Source organism: Pongo abelii, chromosome 3 (genome assembly GCF_028885655.2).
Source record: "Pongo abelii isolate AG06213 chromosome 3, NHGRI_mPonAbe1-v2.0_pri, whole genome shotgun sequence".
Taxonomy (NCBI): Eukaryota; Metazoa; Chordata; class Mammalia; order Primates; family Hominidae; genus Pongo; species Pongo abelii.
This window is the reverse complement of record NC_071988.2, coordinates 7,125,968-7,145,630: the sequence shown is the minus strand read 5'-3', so window position 1 is coordinate 7,145,630 and position 19,663 is coordinate 7,125,968. Positions and strand designations below refer to the sequence as shown.

Sequence of the window (19,663 nt, the reverse complement as noted above, 5' to 3'; positions counted from 1 at the left end):
AAGTCTTACTATTTAAGAAATACATTTCCTAAGGCTGTAACTGCCATACATGGTGATTCCTCTGAAGGATTTGAACAATGTAAATTGAAAACTTTCTGGAAAGGATTCACCATTCTATATGCCATTGAGAATATTCATGATTCATAGGAAGAGGTCAAAATATCAACATTAACAAGAGTTTGGAAGAGGTTGATTTCAATCTTCATGAGTGACTTTGAGGGGATTCAAAACTTCAGTGGAGGACGTCATTGGAAACGTGGAAATAGCAAGAAAACTAGGATTAGAAGTGGAGCCTGAAGTGGAGCCTGAAGATGGGACTGAGCTGCTGCAATCTCATGATGAAACATGAATGGATGAGGAGCTGCTTCTGATGGATGAGCAATGAAAATGGTTTCTAGAGAAGGAATCTGCTTCTGGTGAAGATGCTGTGAACATTGTTGAACTGACAAAAACGATTTAGAATATTATGTAAACTTATTTGGTAAATAAGCTGCAGGGTTTGAGAGGATTGACTCCAAGTTTTAAAGTTTTACTGTGAGCAAATTGCTATCGAATAGCATGGCACGCTGCAGAGAAATCTTTTGTGAAAGGAAGAGTCAGCTGATGTGACCAACTTCAGAGTGGTCTTATTTTAAGAAACTGCCACACCCACCCTAACCTTCAGCAACCACTACCCTCATAAGTCAGCAGCCATCAACATTGAGACAAGACCCTCCACCAGCTAAAAGATTGCAACTTTTTTTTTTTTTTTTTTTTTTTTTGGAGACGGAGATCTCAACTCACTGCTACCTCCGCCTCCCAGGTTCAAGCGATTCTCCCGCCTCAGCCTCCCGAGCAGCTGGGACCACAGGCGTGCACCACCATGCCCAGACAATTTTTGCATTTTTAGTAGAGACGGGGTTTCACCATGTTGGCCAGGATGGGTCTCAGTCTCTTGACCTCGTGATCCGCCTGCCTCTGCCTCCCAAAGTGCTGGGATTACAGGTGTGAGCCACCGCACCCAGCCCAACAATTTTTTTTAAATAATCATCTTGGGCTCAGATGAACATTAGCATTTTTTAGGAAGAAGGTATTTTTAAAATTAAGGTATGTACTTTTTTAGACATACTGCTATTGTACACTTAGACTACAGTATAGTGTAAACATAGCTTTTATATGCACTAGAAAACCAAAAAATGTGTGTGACTTGCTTTATCGTGATATTCACCTTACTGAGGTGTCTTGAAATCAACCCTACAATATCTCCATGGTATGCTTGTATTATTTTTGTACCTTCATTTGAGTCTATAACTATCTCAAAGTTGGCACTGTGGAAAGGGAGAGGATGAGAGCTATAAACATTACTGATTCATTTGGGTCAGGAAGAAACTACACTCAAAACTAACATCTTGCAAAAATAATGTTATTATATCTTATACCATATCCATCTTCAGTGGGTAGAAAGCCAGGACACCACTTTCTCCTTAGAGCTCATTGTCATTGGCAAATATAATGAAGGTTGGTGGGCAGAGTTCTGGGTTCAAATCTCAGCTCTGTCGCACGTGGCTGTGTGGCAGGAGGCAAGTGGCCCCTGCAAGTTGCTGGGCATTTTCTCATCTGTAAAATGGGAAAGATGGTACCAACCTCGCCGCATGTCGTGGAGACCAAGTGATAGTATATATAATACATACATTAGGCTGGCCCAGAAGAGTGATTAACAAGCCTTAATCCATTAAAAGAAGGATCAAAAACTGTGGCCCTTGAGCCAAATCTGGCCACGTCCTTCTTTTCCATATTGCCTGTATGCCTGTGTGGCATATGCCACAACCGCAGAACTGAGTAGTTGGAAAAGAGATCATATGGCCTGCAAAGCCAGAAAAATATTTGCCTTTACTGAAAAAGTTTGCTAACCCCTGCATTTAAAAATGCCTTACCAGGCAGGATGCAGTGGCTCATGCCTATAATCCCAGCACTTTGGGAGGCAGAGGCAGGCAGGTTGCATGAGTTCAGGAGTTCGAGACCAGCCTGGGCAACACAGAGAAACCCCATCTCAAAAAAAAAAAAACAAAAACAAAAAGCCTTACCGGTTCACAAAAGAAAAAGAAAATGCCTTATTATATCTAAGTGACCTTTGACGAAGAGGCAAAAGCACTTCAATGGAGGAATGATAAGCTTTTCAATAAATGGTACTGGAGCAATTGGACATCCATAAACAATAACAATGACAAAAGAACCTCAACCTAAACTTCACACCTTATACAAAAATTAAAAGGGATCACATTCTTAAATGTAAACAATAAACTATAAATCTTTTAGAAAAAATATTGCCAGGCATGGTTGGCTCATGCCTATAATCCCAGCACTCTGGGAGGCTGAGGTGGGTGGATCACTTGAGGTCAGGAGTTCAAGACCAGCCTGGCCAACATGGTGAAACCCTATCTCTACTAAAAATACAAAAATTAGCCAGGTGTGGTGGCACATGCTTGTAATCCCAGCTACTTGGGAGGCTGAGGCAGGAGAATTGCTTGAACCCGGGAGGTGAAGGTTGCAGTGAGCCAAGATTGTACCACTGTACTCCAGCCTGGGCGACAGAGTGATACTCCATCTCAAAAAAAAAAAAAAACAAAAGGAAAGAAAGAAAAAGAATATAAGAGAAATTCTCCAGGATTTAGACCTAGGCAAAGAGTTTTTAGACTTGACACCAAAAGCATGACACATAAAAGGAAAAATTAACTGGAATTCATCAAAATTAAAAACTTTTGCTTTGCAAAAGACCTCGTTAAGAAGATGAGAAGACAAGCTACAGAGTGAGAGAAAACGTTTGCAAAACAGATGTCCACCAAAGGACTAGTACCTAGACCAGATAAGGAAATTTCCAAACTCAGCTGAAGACAGGAAGCAATCCAGTTAGAAAATGGGAAAGACGTGAACAGATATTTCACCAAAAAGGATACATAGATGGTAAGTAAACACATAAAAAGGTGTTCAATGTCATTAAGCCAGAATGAAAATCCAAGTTGAACTCACAATAAGATATCACCACACACTTGTTAAAATGGCTAAAATAAAAAATAGTGACACCACCAAATTCTGGCAAAGATGTGGAGAAACTGGATCACTCATACATTGCTGATGGAAATATAAAATGGTACCTACGGCCATACTGGAAAACGTTTTGGCAATTTCTTATCAAACTTAACTTGCAATTACCAGAAGACCTAGCAATTGCATTTGTGGGCATTTATCTCAGAGAAATGAGGATTTACGTTCACACAAATGTTCACAGCAGCATTGTTCATAATAGCCCCAAACTGGAAATAATCCAGATGTCTTACAAGGGTGAATAGATGAACAAATTGCGGATACAGCCCCCTCTGTACTTCCTGGGTATCCCCACTTATGGGAGGGTTCTTCCTGGTTTAAAGGACATCTCCATCCATTGAAACAGGAGACTGACATGGATAACTTTGCATTTCCAGTTCCATACAACTATCCCGCTGATTCTTTCTTCAAAGAAGCAAACCCTCCTTTGCTTTTTATATTTTCTTCAATAAATGGTACTGGAGCAATTGGACATCAATAAACAATAACAATGACGAACCTCAACCTAAACTGAATGGGGGATGTGGAGGGCCTTGCACAGAGTAAGCACCTAATATTTGTTGAATACATGCATGAGGAAGAAATGAAGCTTTTTAAGGAAGCTTCATGAAAATGTAATGCATTATGGGTTATTGTCATGATTTATAATCTGAGGTCCTTTCCTTCAGCAAAAAATATACGTGAAGAGAGAGTGAAAGAGAAGAAAAGAAGGAGAGAGGCAGCGGGGGGAGGGAGGGAGAAGAGAAAACAGAAAGCAAAAGACAAAAATACCATTGATTAAACTTTTCTTTTGTTATCTTTCCTTTCTTGGCAATAGATGTTTATTCAGATTTTTAAAATATGCCTCCTTGACCTTCTTCCTAAAAAGAAGTCAGATGATGAATTATACCAGAAGATCCTTTCAAAACAAGAAAATGTAAGTAAGTCTTCAACCTACGTTTCAAGGTAACTTAAAAATAGTTTATTATAATATATACAACTTATGATGCAAAAGTATTTTTTCTTTCATGTATAAAATAGCTTATTACAATATATACTTTTTAACACAGTATAGTGAAATATAAAAGTATGTATACAAATATTTAAAAAGTGTATTAAAATTTGGAATACTATTTATAGCAAAGAGAATAATATTGGTCATATCTACTACTCAAGGACGGTCACTGTTAATGTTTTTTTCTGCACACATTTGGGATATTTTTAAAGACATAATTTGTTTATTGGTTATAGCTATTTATACTACTTTGTATTCTATTCTCAGTCTTTTATGGAAAGTTTATTTTGTTTCATGTGCAGCAAAGAGTCAGGGCTTGGAGTCAGACTGGTTGAGGTTGGTATCCTGGCTTTATCTTTTACAAGCTCTCAGAATCCTAGTTTCCTTTTTGTGTAGAGAGACAATTCCTGTTCTGCGAGAGTGCAGAAAGGATAAGAGAGATGTGTATGATACACCTTGCAACGTCACAGTTGGCTGTGAATATGTGATGACTGCTATCATCCTCATTATCACAACCACCACCAAAATCATCATCATCCTCATTATCACCACCATTTTTATTTTGTACCAGCATCACCACCACTACCATCACAGTTCTCTTCTTCATCATGTCATTGTTGTCATCACCATAACCACCATCATCTTTGCTATTGTCACCACTGACATCATCATTCTTTGTCTTTACCACCATCATCATCATCCTCATGACCACTATCATCACCAACACCATCACCATCCTCATGTCCTCATTACCATCATCATGAGCATCATTTTTATCATTGTTGTAATTATTGGCGTTCTCATTGCTACCATCACCACCATCATCATCTTCATTACCACCACAATCATCATCACCATCCTCATTACCATCCTCATTACCATCACCACTACCAATGTTGCAGGGCAGGCAAGCTCCAGAATAGGGTTTAGCCTGGGAGGGCACTTGGCTTCACCTAGGAAGGAATTCAAAGGAGAGCCAGTGGTGTTAGACAGTAGTGTTTCAGTGAATGGTGCCACTCCTTGCAGAGCAGGGCTAACCCATAGGCAGTGTGCCCAGATTTGGTAACATATGGGTGCTTGGCAACTGTATTTATACTCGTGTAAACCTGCTTTCAATTACATGCAAATTAAAGGGCAGTTCATTGCAAATTGAGGGACAGGTTATTTAGAACTTTCTAAAAAGGGGACAGTAACTTCTGGGTTGTTGCCATGGAAAGGGGTGGTAACTTTTGGGTTGTTGACATGACATTTGTAATCTGTGGTTGTGCTGGTGGGAGTGTCTTATGCTAATGAGCAATGAGGGCAGCAAGGGATCACTTTCATCACCATCCACTGGTTCCTGCCGGTTTCTTCACTTTATCCTGTCTGGACTAGATCCCGTTTTGATCAGCAGGGTTGTGATCAGAAAACAAGTCCTGCCAGTCTCCTACCTCACCTTATCCTCACCGTCATTGTCATCATTATTCTCATTACTACTATCACTAGCCTCTTATTCTTCATCCCCTGCCATCATTTTCATTATCATCATCATTGTTATTGTCAACATTTTCATTACTGCCATCGTCAGCGCATCATTGTTGTGATAGTCTTCATCAGCACCACCATCATCACCATCTTTATCATCTTTACTGCTACCTCTACCTTCACCTTCATTAGAGTCCTCATCGTCATCATCATCGTCCTTGTTCCCACCACCGTGAGACCTGGGGGTTTGGGAAGGAATGTTTCTTCTTTACTCCACTGGATTCCATGAGGAAGGATGACTCACTGCATCCCAGGAAGGAGGAAGGACATCACCGTCTTCATTGTCATCCTCAGTGTCACCACCATGGTCATGGTCCTCAGGCAGTGCACGTGGTGCTTGACATACATTATTCCATTTAATAGTTATGACAGCCCTGTGAGTGGCCATTGTTATTTTTGTTTTACAGCTGAGGAAACTGAGACTCCATGAATTCAAATGACTTTCCAGTGGCAAAAATGATAATGATAACGATGACATTTATAATCATATTAGTAATAATGAAACAATACTGTCTGTTATAATGGAAAGAATAAGAGCCTTGGAGTCTGCAGACCTCAGATCAAATTCCATCTCTACCAGTTAAACAAGGCTGTCTGAACTTAAGCAAGCATGTTAGTTATAATAGTGGCTACTATTTATTGAGACAGTCTAGCCAAGTGATTTAAATGCATAATTTCATTTAACACTTGCAGTAACCTTAAAACTTTCAGAAGAGGACAAGGAGTGCCCAGAATTTGGAAGAGTAAGGACAAGCCTAGCACTGCCCCTTCCTGCCTGGGCGTCTTTGGACAAACTATCTTACCTTCCATAAACCAGCTTTCTCACCTGGAAATGGGTCATAATTTCTCTTTTGCAGAGATGCCGTGAGGATTAGAAATCACATATGGCCTCAGCTTGGGTCTTCAATAGTAGTTTATATCAATGTTATTTTTCCTAGTGAAACTTGACCCATGCCACACTGTTGGCTATGTGACAACATAGAGCTGCCTCCCACACTCTATCTTGGGGTTTGTAGGACTCTATACTTAGGACTCACCTTTTCCTTCCTGAGTTCAGAATCATTTGAGAGAGTCAGGAAGAGAGATATAGAAATGTAGCTTTATTACTGATTAGAGGCCACCTTGGAGGACGTGGCTTAGATGCACAGCTATCATGGCTTCCTGATACTGAATACCAGAATTCACTGAATTGCCTAGCTAGTCACGGGCAATGCTGGGCCACCTCAGGCTTCCCCACACAGAAACAGGGCCTTGACTACCCAGCTCACTCTAGGCTGATATCACACCAGAGCAATGGCCTCCCCTGATTGGCCCATCACAAACAGGAAGAGGCTGGGCAAGTTTCTGGCCTTTAAACCAACCAGTCAGATACACGCTACTTCCTGCCCCGGGGTGTTGTTCTTTCCCAGGAAAACCAGAAGAGGAGCAAAGAAACATTCCTTCCCAACCCACTGGATGTCATGATATTTTCCAGGACTTCATAATGATTGAAAGATACTATTTTATTGATTTTTAAAGTATGGTCTATTTTTTTTTTTTTGAGGGAGGATATAGAAGAAAATAATCCATTATTCTTGAGGCTCTATGTTTAATGAGAAAATGGGTCAAACCTCATGTACAACAACCCCCAGAGCATTTAACTATTGTTTAAAAATATTTTGTGAAATGTGAAAAATAAAAGCATTTATTTTTCTAGAATTTAAGACACACTAAACTTTTTCTTTATTTGCTTTCTTTTTTTTTCTTCTTCAGGATTTGGAGGAACTAGAAAAGGGACTTCAGGTCAAACTGTCAAACACAGAAATGTCGGGGGCTGGTGACTCTGAGTACATCACCCTGGCTGATGTGGAAAAAAAGGAGAGAGAGTACTCTGAACAGCTAATCGATAATGTGCGTGCCGGACTTTCTTTCCTGTACACAAATTTTGGTTTCTAAAAACAGTTAAATTGGCTAAATTAAAGAGATGATAGTTAGAAGTGTGCCTAATACTTGAATTCCCCTATCACATTCTGCCCTAGAGGCAGGATCCAGTTTCTGATGCTAAGTGATAGGGAAGAAGTAATTAAGCAGCAAAGATTCACAAAGGGATGTTTATTTTTTATATCATGAATTATCCTCATTTAAATTTCAGATTGGTCTTTTTATCATTCAAAGCAAAGATTGCTGTAACCCTTGATGTCATTACTGCCCTTTGGAATAGAGTAGAAGAAAGCTGCTAGGCATCGCTCATGAAAGCAAGTTTTAAATTCCAGACAGAATGGCTTCTCTGAAACATCTTTTTCTTTTCTTTTGGGTTCCACCACCCCCTGTTCATATATTATGTATTAAACAAACATGTCCTTGGCACTTGCTCTTCACCAGGGATTGTGCTGGGCACTGGGGACTCAAAAATCATTTAGACATTGCCCTGCCTGAGAGAGGCCCGGAGAGACGAACAGGTGAGCAGATGAGGGCTTCACAGGGTGACACATCTTGTGATAGAAGGAAGCACAGGAGAAGGCCCGAGGCAGTCACAGTGGAGGGAAGAATTCATTTTACCCTAGGCTTAGGAAAGCCTCCATAGAAGAAGGGACCATGGAGAGGCTGGCTGGGAGAAGTGTGGGTGCTGGCCAGTGGTGGGGCAGAGACGGTTGCTAAAGAGGGCTGAGAGCAAGTCGAGGTAAGGTAAAGCCAGAGGGATCTGGCCAGAGGGCTTGTATCTTATGCCAGCGAGGTGGGAGTCACTGAAGCTTTGAAGCAGGGGGTGGCTGGGTTCAGCTTCTGCTTTAGAAGGGCTGCCCAGGCACTGAGTGGAGGGTGGTGAAGAGCTACTGGGCTAGTCCAGCAGGAACTTTATTAAGGCAACTGCAATAGAACGGAGAGGTGAGGAAACATGTGAGAGAAGCTATGGTGGTCTAGCCTGGGGCGGCAGGTGGGGAGGAGGAGGGGGTCCAGGGTTAGTACTGCTGAAATAAGGGCCCCGGAGCAAGACGCTCATGGGAGGGAGGGAGCCAATGCTCCTGTCCTCTGAATAGGTCCAATATTGAGAGGAGAGGGTTGGAGATGGAGGGTCTCCATGAGAGCCCAGGTTAGAGGACCTGGAGGGCCAGAATGTTCTTAGAACTGTGGGCCAGGATACTAAGGAAGAGGGCCAGCCTGGATTCCGGTGGTCCACAGAACCCCCAATGCTGTGTGCAGTATCTTGTCCATGTCTGCCTTTCTCAGGGACAGGGTTCAGAGTTTTCATGAGATTCTCCAAAGTATTGGTGACCTCCAAAAATGGTGACCTCTGGCCTAGAAATGGTGTGTAAAATGGGAAGAGAAAAGAGCTTAGTGCCAAATCCTGGATCCTGCCCATGTTTAAGGAGAAGGGGATGAGAAGAATCGAGACAAGAAAGCAGAGGAGGAATTGGATGGGCTTTGCAGAAGCAGGAGAAAATCATGTCATGGACGCCAAGAGAATCAGGACTTTGTAAGCAGAGTGGGGTGTGCAGAGTTGGTGGGTGACAGTCTGCAGTCTCATGGCAGGAGGAAGGCAGGTCATCTGATGGCTCCAAGAGGGAAGAGCAGGGTGAGAGCGTGAGGGTGCCAGGCAGGTTTGAGGTCCCTCCTGGCAGGGATGGGAGGAGGAGCTGACCAGCAGCATGTATGGGGTTTACTGGGAGGCAATGGGGCCCTGAGATGGGAAGCCGCATTGATGAGGGGTGTTCATCTGGGTGCAGGCTTCCTCCTGGCAGAGCCAGACTGACACCGCAGTTGAGGCTAACAGAGTTTCATCACCTTGAGTCACAGCAACAAGATCAGCATGGGTTTCTGGTGACACTAACCCCTACCCCCTCCCATGCCTGGTCCAACCAGAAGTGTCCATTTCAGCCTCTGAGAGGCTGAGCCAAGATGGAGGCAACCTCAGCCGTGGAGTTAAATGGATCTGAACCAAATCCTGGCTTTCATTGGCTCCATGATCTCTTGACAGGTGACCTAACTCCCCCGAGCCTGTTCCTGCACCTCCAGATACATACTTTATCATGATATCAGATATCAAATGTGTGAAGCACAGAGCCTGGTGAACAGCCTGCGGGCCATGAGGGAAAGTTGTTCCGATTCCTAGTGTCATTGTCCTTAGAGCTCTGACTGTCTGTGATGATGCAATTAAACCTCCTGCATTCTAAGCCACTTGGGAATTCCCAGCTCTGCTCCTGATAAAATGAGGGGGAAGGAAGATTTTAAAGCAAAATGTTTTCATGGTCAGCATCCTCTCTGCCATATTAAGCTTTCATACTTTTAGGACAATAACTAATATTTAAACATCTGTTTATACTTTTACTTCCGGGAAGTATTTAATCCCTTTTAAAATTCCCAAAGCTTCCATGAGCACATTATCACATTTCATCTGCCCCTAGGTAACTGTAATGACCTGTGCAAGAGTCTGTAGGCTGGACAAGCTACTGCCTTCTTTCCTTAGCAGCAGTGCTTTCGTGTCTGCTGAAACACCATTGCAAAACTGACTGACAGCTGCAATGGAACCAGAAAGAACTTTACTGTAGAATGTGATTGTTGCCAAGATAAACTCACAGAAATTGTAGAATTGTTTAGAATCTTTGCTTGTGATAAGGAGTGAATTGTAATTCCCGAGCATGCACCGTTTGGCTTTCTTAAGTAAGTTTTTCCCCTCACTTCTTGCTGCTTGTGCTCATTTCACAGATGGAAGCTTTCTGGAAACAGATGGCAAACATCCAGCACTTTCTTGTGGACCAGTTTAAGTGTTCCAGCTCCAAAGCCCGACAGCTCATGATGACTCTGACTGAAAGAATGATTGCAGCCGAAGGGCTATTGTGCGATTCTCAGGAGCTGCAGGCTCTGGTAATGCTGGAGGGGGCGGGAGGGAACATAAAGATATTCATACTAGAGATTTGGAATCTTGAGGCTTGACATCATTAAATCTAACAGATTCATGTTGGAGCTGGTTATATAGAGCCTCAGGGAAAAAAAACCAACAACAACAGTAAATTCATTCATCCATTTATTTATTCATCCATCCACCCATTCATCCATCTACCCATCCATCCATCTGCCCTCCCACCCATTTATCTATCCATCCGTCTATCTACCTACCCATCCATCCATCCATCCACCCATCTATCCATCCACCCATCCATCCATCTACCCATCCATCCATCTGCCCTCCCACCCATTTATCCATCTATCCATCTATCCACCTACCCATCCATCCATCCATCCACCCACCCATCCATCCATCCACCCACCCATCCATCCATCTGCCCTCCCACCCATTTATCCATCCATCCATCCCTCCATCCATCCATCCATCCACCCACCCATCCATCCACCCGTCCACCCACCCACCCATCCACCTGCTCATCCATCCATCCATCCATCCACCTACTCATCCATCCATCCATCCATCCATCCACCTACTCATCCATCCATCCATCCACCTACTCATCCATCCATCTATCCACCCATCCATCCACCTACTCATCCATCCATCCATCCACCTACTCATCCATCCATCTATCCACCCATCCATCCACCTACTCATCCATCCATCCATCTATCCACCCATCCATCCACCTACTCATCCATCCATCCATCTATCCAATGAGTGAAGGCTCTGGCCAGCTCAGTATTACTGGAGCATAGAACACTGGTCCTAAACCTGAAATTACACATTGAAATTATCTGAGAGCTTTAAAAAGTACTGATTCTTGGGCACCAGATGGGTCTCCATCCCAGAGTTTCTGACTTAATCAGACTGGGATGCAACCTGGCTGGGCATTGGGATTTTTAGAGCTCCCCAATGACGATGGTGGGCGCTGGGGTTGACGCCCACTGGTGTAGACAGAGCATTGATTTGCTTTCCTGACTGCCCTGTTTTGCCTGCAGAGTTCTTTAACAACGCCTTTTCCTGGCCTTCACTCTGAGGTTCTAATGTGATTGGTCTGGAGTGGAAGCCCTGGCATTGTGGGTTTTAAAACGCCCTGAACTATTCTGATGGGAGGCCAGGGATACAAACCCCTGGTGCATGGGTGTCCAACCTTTTGCCTTCCCTGGGCCACATTGGAAGAAGAATTGTCTTAGGCCACACATAAAATACACTAACACTAACGATAGCTGATGAGTGAAAAAAAAAAAAAGTTCCCTGCTTATTTTAGTGAAGACTGCCAACCACACAGATAAGCAAAAAAGTCCTCACATTCAAAGGGTTGGACACCCATGGGAGAGAAATCTGCGAATCCAGCTTTGACTCCGGGCTCTGTTGTTTGGAGCTGTGTGATCTTGAACATATTACTTAACCTCTCTGAGCATCTGTTCCTCTATTTATAAAATAATAGTGCTAAGAGTTGCCACAGACAGGGCCTGGGTAGATGCTGAGTGACTCCTAACACCCCAGTCACCATTGGGTTCCTCTTGGTACACATTGGGCTCGTCCTGTGTGCACCAGTGTGTACTAGGCCCAGGGAATGAGCCGTCTGATGCTGCCCTGCACCCATTTCCCTGTCCTGTGCACCAGCCCATGTGGCAGCTCGGCTCAGAACACTGCAGTGGCCTCCCTGCCCTCAGCACAGACTCAGCTCCTCAGACCCGTGGGAAAGCCAAGCCTCAATGGATCTTTGCCTCCCCTTGCACACCACGGGCCTCTCCCAATCCGCTTTGCTCCTCCAGGTGTGATCCACAGACCACAGCATCAGCAACACTGGGAGCTGGTTAGAATGCAGAATCCTGCCCTCCACCCCTCCCAAGCAGGATCTGCACTTTAACAAGACCCCCACGTCCACATAGTTGTTTGAGAACTCCATATGCTTTTTCTCAGTATATACACACATGGCCTTCTTTTTCTCTCAACACTACCAAAAGACAGGCCTGGAAGATATTTTATTCACAGCACACAGATAAGGAGCCCACTCAGTGACCCACCTAAGATCCCCGTCCTCTCTACTGACATCGCTGAGCCTGGGCCTGAAGCTTCCTGGTTAGCTGCCCAAGCCCCTTTGAATTGGATTTCAGTTTGATAAGGCTGCTGACTCATATTAATGCTCTGCAAAGGTGAAAGACTTTTCTTCCCATATTTTTTTCTTTTGCTATCAGCAGGATATTGATGCAGAAAAAAGAAAATACATCCTTAGCTGACTCTGGCCAGAGTATCAGCCAATAACTTCCAAATAGGAAGAAGGAAAGGGATCATCCAGTTTAACAGCATGACTGTCCTTCAGCCAGTGTTTAATGAGCACCTACTGTGTACCACATGCTGTTAATGGAAACCATATTGCAGAGGTTGGGAATGCAGGCTCAGAGAAGAAACTGGAGCTCCCACTGCAGTCTTGCCACTCATTAGCTGTGTGATCTTGGGCAGATAATTTAACGTCTCTGTGACTTGGTTTCATCCTCTGTGAAATGGGGGCTGTGATAGCACCTGCTGTCTCACAGGGTAGTTGAGAGTGTTAAAGACTTGGCAGTATGTAAAGTTTTTAGAGCAGAGCCCAGCACGTAGGAAGCATTCAGTACTTGTTAGTCATTAGAGTCCCAAGGCCACATGTCAGCAGAAGAAATAGACAACAACAAATTATTGTAATGATGCATGGACAGGGCTACACAGTCTATGTTTGTATAGAAGAGGGATGGATTCACTGTGCCTGCATACCGGCTACCAAAGGAGAAAAAGATGGCTTCCGTATCTCAGAACACAGAAGAGTTGGAATTCCCAGAGCGGCATCCCATCTTTCTGGCCTGGGCATTTGGAGCTGGAATGTGCATCTCTAAATATTAAAACTGGAAGAGCCCTTCAAAGGGACCCTGATGGTCATCAGATTCAGTTTCTTGAGACACACAGGAAAAAAACAGCTGTCAAGACAGATGTGGGGACCGGCTGTAGATAATGATGAAAACAGCTGACACTCAGGGAGGTTCACTGTTGCCTGGCCGTTGTTCTCAATGCTTGATGTATTTTGACTTACTTAATCCTCATGTCAAATCTGTGTGGCAGGGGTCAGGTGAGGAGCTTGTGCCGAGGTCCTGGGAGCTTGTGCTCAGACCTGGGAGCCGAGTCTGAGCCTGGCACTGTTGAGGACTCAGCCACACTCAGAGCACGTCAGGGCCCCCTTCCCCCATTCCACGTCCCACTTCTCACTCAACTCTCTCCACTCCCATCCTCCCTCCAATATAAGTGCATCGATTGCACCACCACTGCCAACCCCAGCCAGCCTGTGTTGGGTTCCCAACATCCTCCTGTGCTCTTTAGAGGTGGCCAGAGCCACCTTTCCCGCGGCCCACCCGGCACCTCCGCTTATCCTCTTGCGCCCTCTAGGGGTCACGGGCTGCTGGAATGAGCCTCGCCGTCCTTGTCCATCACCGGGGGATGTTCTTGCCCTAGTCTTGCGGGAACAGAGGCCAGTGCAGCTCGGCACACAGTGTGGCCATGGCTGGTCAAGGGGACATGGGTGACTCAGGCCTGGCCCCTGTCTTCAAGGGCTCTCAGTCCAGGCTGGGACTGCCCCTCACAATCACTTCCTCGAAGACTGGAGCCCTGGGGCAGTGGAGAACAGAGTAGGGGACCAGTGAGGGTGGGGACAAGCAGGGAAGGGCCACAGAACCCTTGAGGACGAGAAGGACCTGGCCGGGCAGGGGAGTGAGTGGAGGCAGTGAGGGTGATCCAGGAGGAAGACCCCACAGGTGCAGAGGCTGGGCAGCCAGGAGCAGGCAGGTGTGCAGGACAAGGCCCCACAGAGCTTCCTGCGCCATGCCCGGGGTGCTGGACTTGATCTCAGGGCAGCAACAGGAGGGTTTGGGGCCACGGCTGACAGAACCATCGGCATCTCTGAAAGGTCCCCTGGTCTGTGAGGTGGGTCAGAGCATGGGGCAGAGATGGGAGGCTGGGGAGCAGGACTGGCCTGTGGCCTCAGCCCAGCACAGAGGTGCCTAGGCCTGAGCTGGGCGTGGCTGGGAGTGGGGGGTGCAGAGTCTGTGCTGAGGGAGATGCCAAGGCCCCCCGCCCGCTCCTCCTTTCCCCCTTGCTCTCATTCCACAAGCAGCTGCTTTCGGGCGTGCAGGGCCCTTGGCTGCCTCAGGTTGACATTTCCCCCTGTCTTTTCTGAGAGTCTGTGAAATGATGAGGTGGGGCTGGGGAGGGCCTTCTGTAGAATCTGACTGCGGAGAGTCGTGCTGGAAGCCAATCATTCCCCTGAAAATCTCGGCCGTCCTCAGCAGTCAGGCTCTCTGGGGCTCTAACGAAAGCCAGGAACTGCTGGCACTTTGCATTTGCTCCGCAGCCCTGTGGGGGCCACAAGGCCAGATGGGCTGGGGGAGATGACTATAAGCCAGGTGGCTTTTCCTCCTTGACCATTTGCAAATCTGGATTCCCTCCCAGGAGGGTGGCCCTCCGGGGAGCGCTACTGGCGACTAAGTGCCTATGTGCTAAGCAGCGTCAGCCTCCCCGCACCCTAGGAGAGACACTTAATCCCCACCTCGGGGGCAGACCCAGATCTCGCTCATGAAAGAGAAGGGGAGTTCATTCCTCTGAGCTCCGCTCTCCCAGGCAGTGCCATTAGTTAATGACCCTGGTGGCCTCTTCCCAGCTGTTAATTAACATGCCCTGGTGGTTCCCAGGACACCCCAGCTATGGTCCTGTGTGTTTCTTTTTGCAGGACGCCCTGGAGAGGACGATGGGGCGGGCACACATGGCAAAAGTGATTGAGTTTCTGAAGCTGCAAGTCCAGGAGGAGACCAGGTGCCGGCTGGCTGCCATCTCCCGCGGCCTGGAGCTGCTGGCTGGTGAGGGGAAGCTGTCCGGGCGGCAGAAGGAGGAGCTGCTCACGCAGCAGCACAAGGCCTTCTGGCAGGAGGCAGAACGCTTCAGCCGGGGTGAGCTGTGGGCATGGGTGCCGTGGTCCACGACACTGGCCTTCTGGGTCCCTGGGGCTGTGCAGTGAGAGGGCTGGCAGCCTGGGGCAGTGTGCCCACGGCGCCGGGCACAGGCTGCCTTTCTGCTTCTGCCCTAGGGACTGGGTCACTGGGCTGCTCTCTGGGGCTCTCTTCCCTTCTCTGTACAGCAGAGTCCATGAAGGCCACTGCCCAGGGCAGGGGTCACCTGCTGCACTCACTCACCAGGGATTCAGGCTGATTGAGTTCCCATGTCCTGCATCAAAGCCACCAGGAACCGCAGAGGGACAGAGGAGGGTGAAGGATCTCACACTAGACATTTACACAAAGTGGCTCCTGTCGCCCAGCGGCAGCTCATGGTCATGCCGGAGTCATGTGGCCCTGCTCAGCGGCAGGGTGGGTGAGGGTGGGCCATGGTCCAGCATGTGGGGCAGGAAGGGGAACCGCGCGTGTGTCCCACACATGCTTCTGCCCCAAGGCTGACCCTGGGGTGGGGGTGGGGCAAGGCTCAAGACGTAGAGGCATCTGGGCTTAGCTGAGGTCACACTACTAGTGGGACCTGCGGAAAGAAACCCAGGTCTGTCACCAGCAGGACAGGCATCATCTCTGCAGCCGACACTAGCTTCCCCAACCTCCGGACAGGAGAAAGCATGAGGGTCTCCACTGAAAGTCTGGCTCACAGAGTCACCTCCTGTGCTGTGGCTTTTTTCAATCCCAGAGTTTGTCCAGCGAGGCAAAGACCTGGTCAAGGCATCTCTGGCTCACCAGGTGGAGGGGACGGCAAAACTCACGCTGGCCCAAGAGGAGGAACGGAGAAGCTTCCTGGCTGAGGCCCAGCCGACTGCTGACCCGGAAAAGTTTCTCAAGGTGACTCACATTCCCAGCCTCTGCACATGTGGGTGAGCCTGTTGTAGTTCTGTTCCCGTGACTGAGCACGGGAAGCCGGAGGTATTCATCAGGCATGAGGTTATCTCCCTACTTCCCATGTGTCAGCCGAGTGACCGAATCTCAGTCCCTTAGCCCCTACGTCCCTAGGGTCCTAGTGGACTATAAGCCAGTGATAAGAGTTGTGCTGGCCTCACTGGGCTGCTGAGAAGAGGAGGGGGTAGGATCCGTAGAGAGCTTGGCAGAGTGCAAACGCATGGCAGGAGCACACAGATGGTGGCAATGGTGTGAAGGGAGCAATGTGTGGCCCAGAGGGGACAAGCATGTCCCAGAGAGTAAGGCAGGCTCACACACCCAGGGACAGGGCCCTTGTGGGTCAGCTGCAAGTCCAGGAGAAGGAAGGGAGCTCCCAGCCTTGCATGTGGGGTTGAGTGGTCAGGACCCGGAGGTGGCCAAGGTCGGAGGTACCCTTGGTCTTGCCTGAGAAAGGGACAAGAAGATCTGAAGGAGGACAAAAAGCAAGATGTCACCCTCCAAGGAAAAGGAGTCAGCTGGCCCCAGAGCAGGCTCTAAGGACCTGGGCTCGCCAGTTCTCAGAGAGACCACCGAGCTCTGGTTTCGCTCTGCTTGCTTTCACTAGTAATGGGCAGTGGGGCTGGGAGAGGACCAGCTTGTCCGTGACCGTCTTGCAGGCTGGTTAAGCACTGGGCGCTGAGGCCAGCCACACCTGGGTTTGGGTGCTGACTCTGCCACTACATAGCTGGGTGACCTTGGGCATGTTGCTTACCCTCTGGCCCTCAGCTTCCACATCTGTGAAATGGGCATAATGGTACCTATATCACAGCGTTGTTAGGGTTCAGTGAGACCGAGGAAGGGGCAGCCCCAGCCTCACTGTTTGCCTGGGTCCACCTGCCCTCCATCAACACTTGGTACAGCACATCTCAGTTCTGCCAAGGGGTGGGCGGCACCATGTCTGGGTCCAGGCTCAGCCCAGAATAGAGGCCCAGGGGCCCTCCCTGGGGGCCAACCTGGTGGTGGTGGCACCACTTTAGTGAGAAGCCAATGGAGGGGTCCCCCGAGAACAGAGGACAGGCCTCTAGGTCCCTGGTCCAGCTGCCTCCCTCACCCAGGGAGCCTCTTCCAGGCCCACACTTGGAGCTTCTGCATTTGCCACAAAGGGGTAGGGTAGGTTTTTCTGTCTTTGAGACCTATTTGAAATAAGAGGAATATAAGGCTATTCAGCTCCTTGTTACTTGGATATTTCTGGGCCCCTGTCCTTGATGTCACAAAGCCCAGTGTGAGTCCAGAGTGTGGAGACAGTGCCTGGGTGACGTCAGTGTCCCAGGGCCTCGGTACAGTCCTCGGAACACCTCGGTGCTGGTGTTCAGGACACGTAGGACGCAGGCAGGGAAGGGTGAATGAGCGCATGCATGCATGAATGAACCAGGACATGGACAAATGGGCAAACGAGCGAATGAAGGAAGGAGGATGGAATGGGTGGGAGAATGAACGAACGACACCAGGCTCCCAGCGCACACTCAGCACCCACCTTTTTCCAGTCCCGCCCTTCTCTCTCACTCACCTCCTGCCCGTAGCACCACCAAAGATCCTAGGGGGTTTACCTCCTGGTCTCTGCTGCTGCTTGCTGAACCTGGCTCCCCATCTTCCCTCCAAGGAGTCCTTCTTTGTCCTTAAAGACTCCATTGAAACACCTCCCCCACAGGGAATTTTCTCCTGCAACCCTTCCCTGAGAAGGGTCTGTTACTCTGTCCTTCTGCCCCGCCTTGCCCCTCTGCTGCCCCGCCTCGCCTCTCTCTGATGCTCTGTTTAGGGCTGACTGGGTCTCCCTCTGCTGATGCCCGGGGTAGCCCAGTCTCCTGCTGCTCTGTTGGGGTCCTCAGGGAAGGGCCTCCACCATGTGGTCAGAGTGGGGCCTGGCTGGTTGCTGACTGCACTGACCTCCAATCGCCAGTCTGTGTCACCCCTGCTGGGTTCCCATCAGTGGGTCTCCCATGGCCTGAGTGGTCAGAAAGTGATGTCTGGGTGGCTGTGGCCAGGACAGCGGAGTGACAGAAGTGGCCCAGTGGCCCCTCCTCATCCTGGGTTTAACAAAAGTGTGGTGGTTTGTGGTGTTTCCTGGAAATCAGATTTGCTGGCCCTGGCATCAGCTGTGAAAGCCATGTGACAGCCCCATGCCTCAGTTTCCTTGTGTGTAATACAGGTGCCAACATCCTTCTTTCTAACCTGAGATGCAGGGGACGGTTGGAGAACCTTCTGGAAAAAAAAAAACCCTACATGTTTCTACCACTCAGCTCTTGTTTTCCTCACAGGCTTTTCATGAGGTCCTGGAGAGGCAGAGGCTGATGCGGTGTGACCTGGAGGAAGAGGAGAATGTCAGAGCCACCGAGGCTGTGGTTGCACTCTGCCAGGTACATGGCCTCTGTGGGGACTGGCAGAGAAGCCCCAGGGTCTGTGTGTGTGCGAGAACCTCACATCCTCCTGGCCGGGGACCCCAGAGGTGGTTCAGGTCCAACCCCGCACTCGTTGGCCGGTGATCCACGCAGGCCACGTCCCCTCCATGCGATCCTCCTTGTCCACATCAGAAACCGAGGCCGTTGGCCTTGGTCCTCTCTGAGGCACTGTCCATTTTTGGGGTGCTGAGGATTCTTATCTCCAGACATCCCTGTCAGCAAAGCTCTTTGGAAATCAGTTCTCCCCAGGTGAGAAATAGGCCCAGGGTTTCTGGGTGTCATCAGTGTAAAGTGGTGATGAAGAAGGGGTTCCGGGCTGAAATGGGGATGTCGGAGATCACATGCCACATCACCTCTTTCCCCTGTGCAACCGTGTGCAGGTCTGGGGTGGGGAGGTGAAGCTGGCCATGCTTGCCCTGCAGGGTGGCTTTGAGAGAGCAGGAGAGGGCACCCGAGCCCTCTTTAGGGGCAGGAGTCACAGGATGCCATGCTGAGCCAGACAGAGCCCCCGCCTCAGGCAGCATCCTCAGTTGTTGGAAAGGCAGGAGTGTGGACACCTGGCTATGAAGGAATCAACAAGTGGGTGTTGGGCAGCACCAGGAGGAAGAGAGGGCCTGGGTCTGTGTCCTGGCTCCCCGCTTCCTCACTGTGTGACCACAGGAGCATCACCTGGTCTCTAGCTCTCAGTTTCCCCATCTGTGAAATGGGGACAGTCATAGTTCTTCTTCATGGTGTGCCAGGAGGACTGTGTGTGGGGCCCTGAGACAGCAGCTGGCACTCGGGACACCCCAGGGCACGTTGTCTCCGGTGACAGCTTCCCTGCTTCTGAGTTCAG

The 19,663-nt window shown here is 48.3% G+C and overlaps 1 protein-coding gene across 16 annotated transcripts in view; it reads left to right on the top strand.

Annotated features, from left to right (window-relative positions):
- EVC (EvC ciliary complex subunit 1) overlaps window positions 1–19,663 on the top strand; it is a 117,597-nt gene that overhangs the window by 24,726 nt on the left and 73,208 nt on the right. For all 16 annotated transcript variants that reach the window (XM_063723307.1, XM_063723309.1, XM_063723313.1 and 13 more), the window contains exons 6-11: window positions 3,899–3,997; window positions 7,352–7,489; window positions 10,280–10,438; window positions 15,238–15,454; window positions 16,191–16,339; window positions 18,688–18,786. In XM_063723307.1, the coding sequence (XP_063579377.1) occupies window positions 3,899–3,997; window positions 7,352–7,489; window positions 10,280–10,438; window positions 15,238–15,454; window positions 16,191–16,339; window positions 18,688–18,786 (861 nt within the window). The remainder of the gene's footprint in view (window positions 1–3,898; window positions 3,998–7,351; window positions 7,490–10,279; window positions 10,439–15,237; window positions 15,455–16,190; window positions 16,340–18,687; window positions 18,787–19,663) is intronic.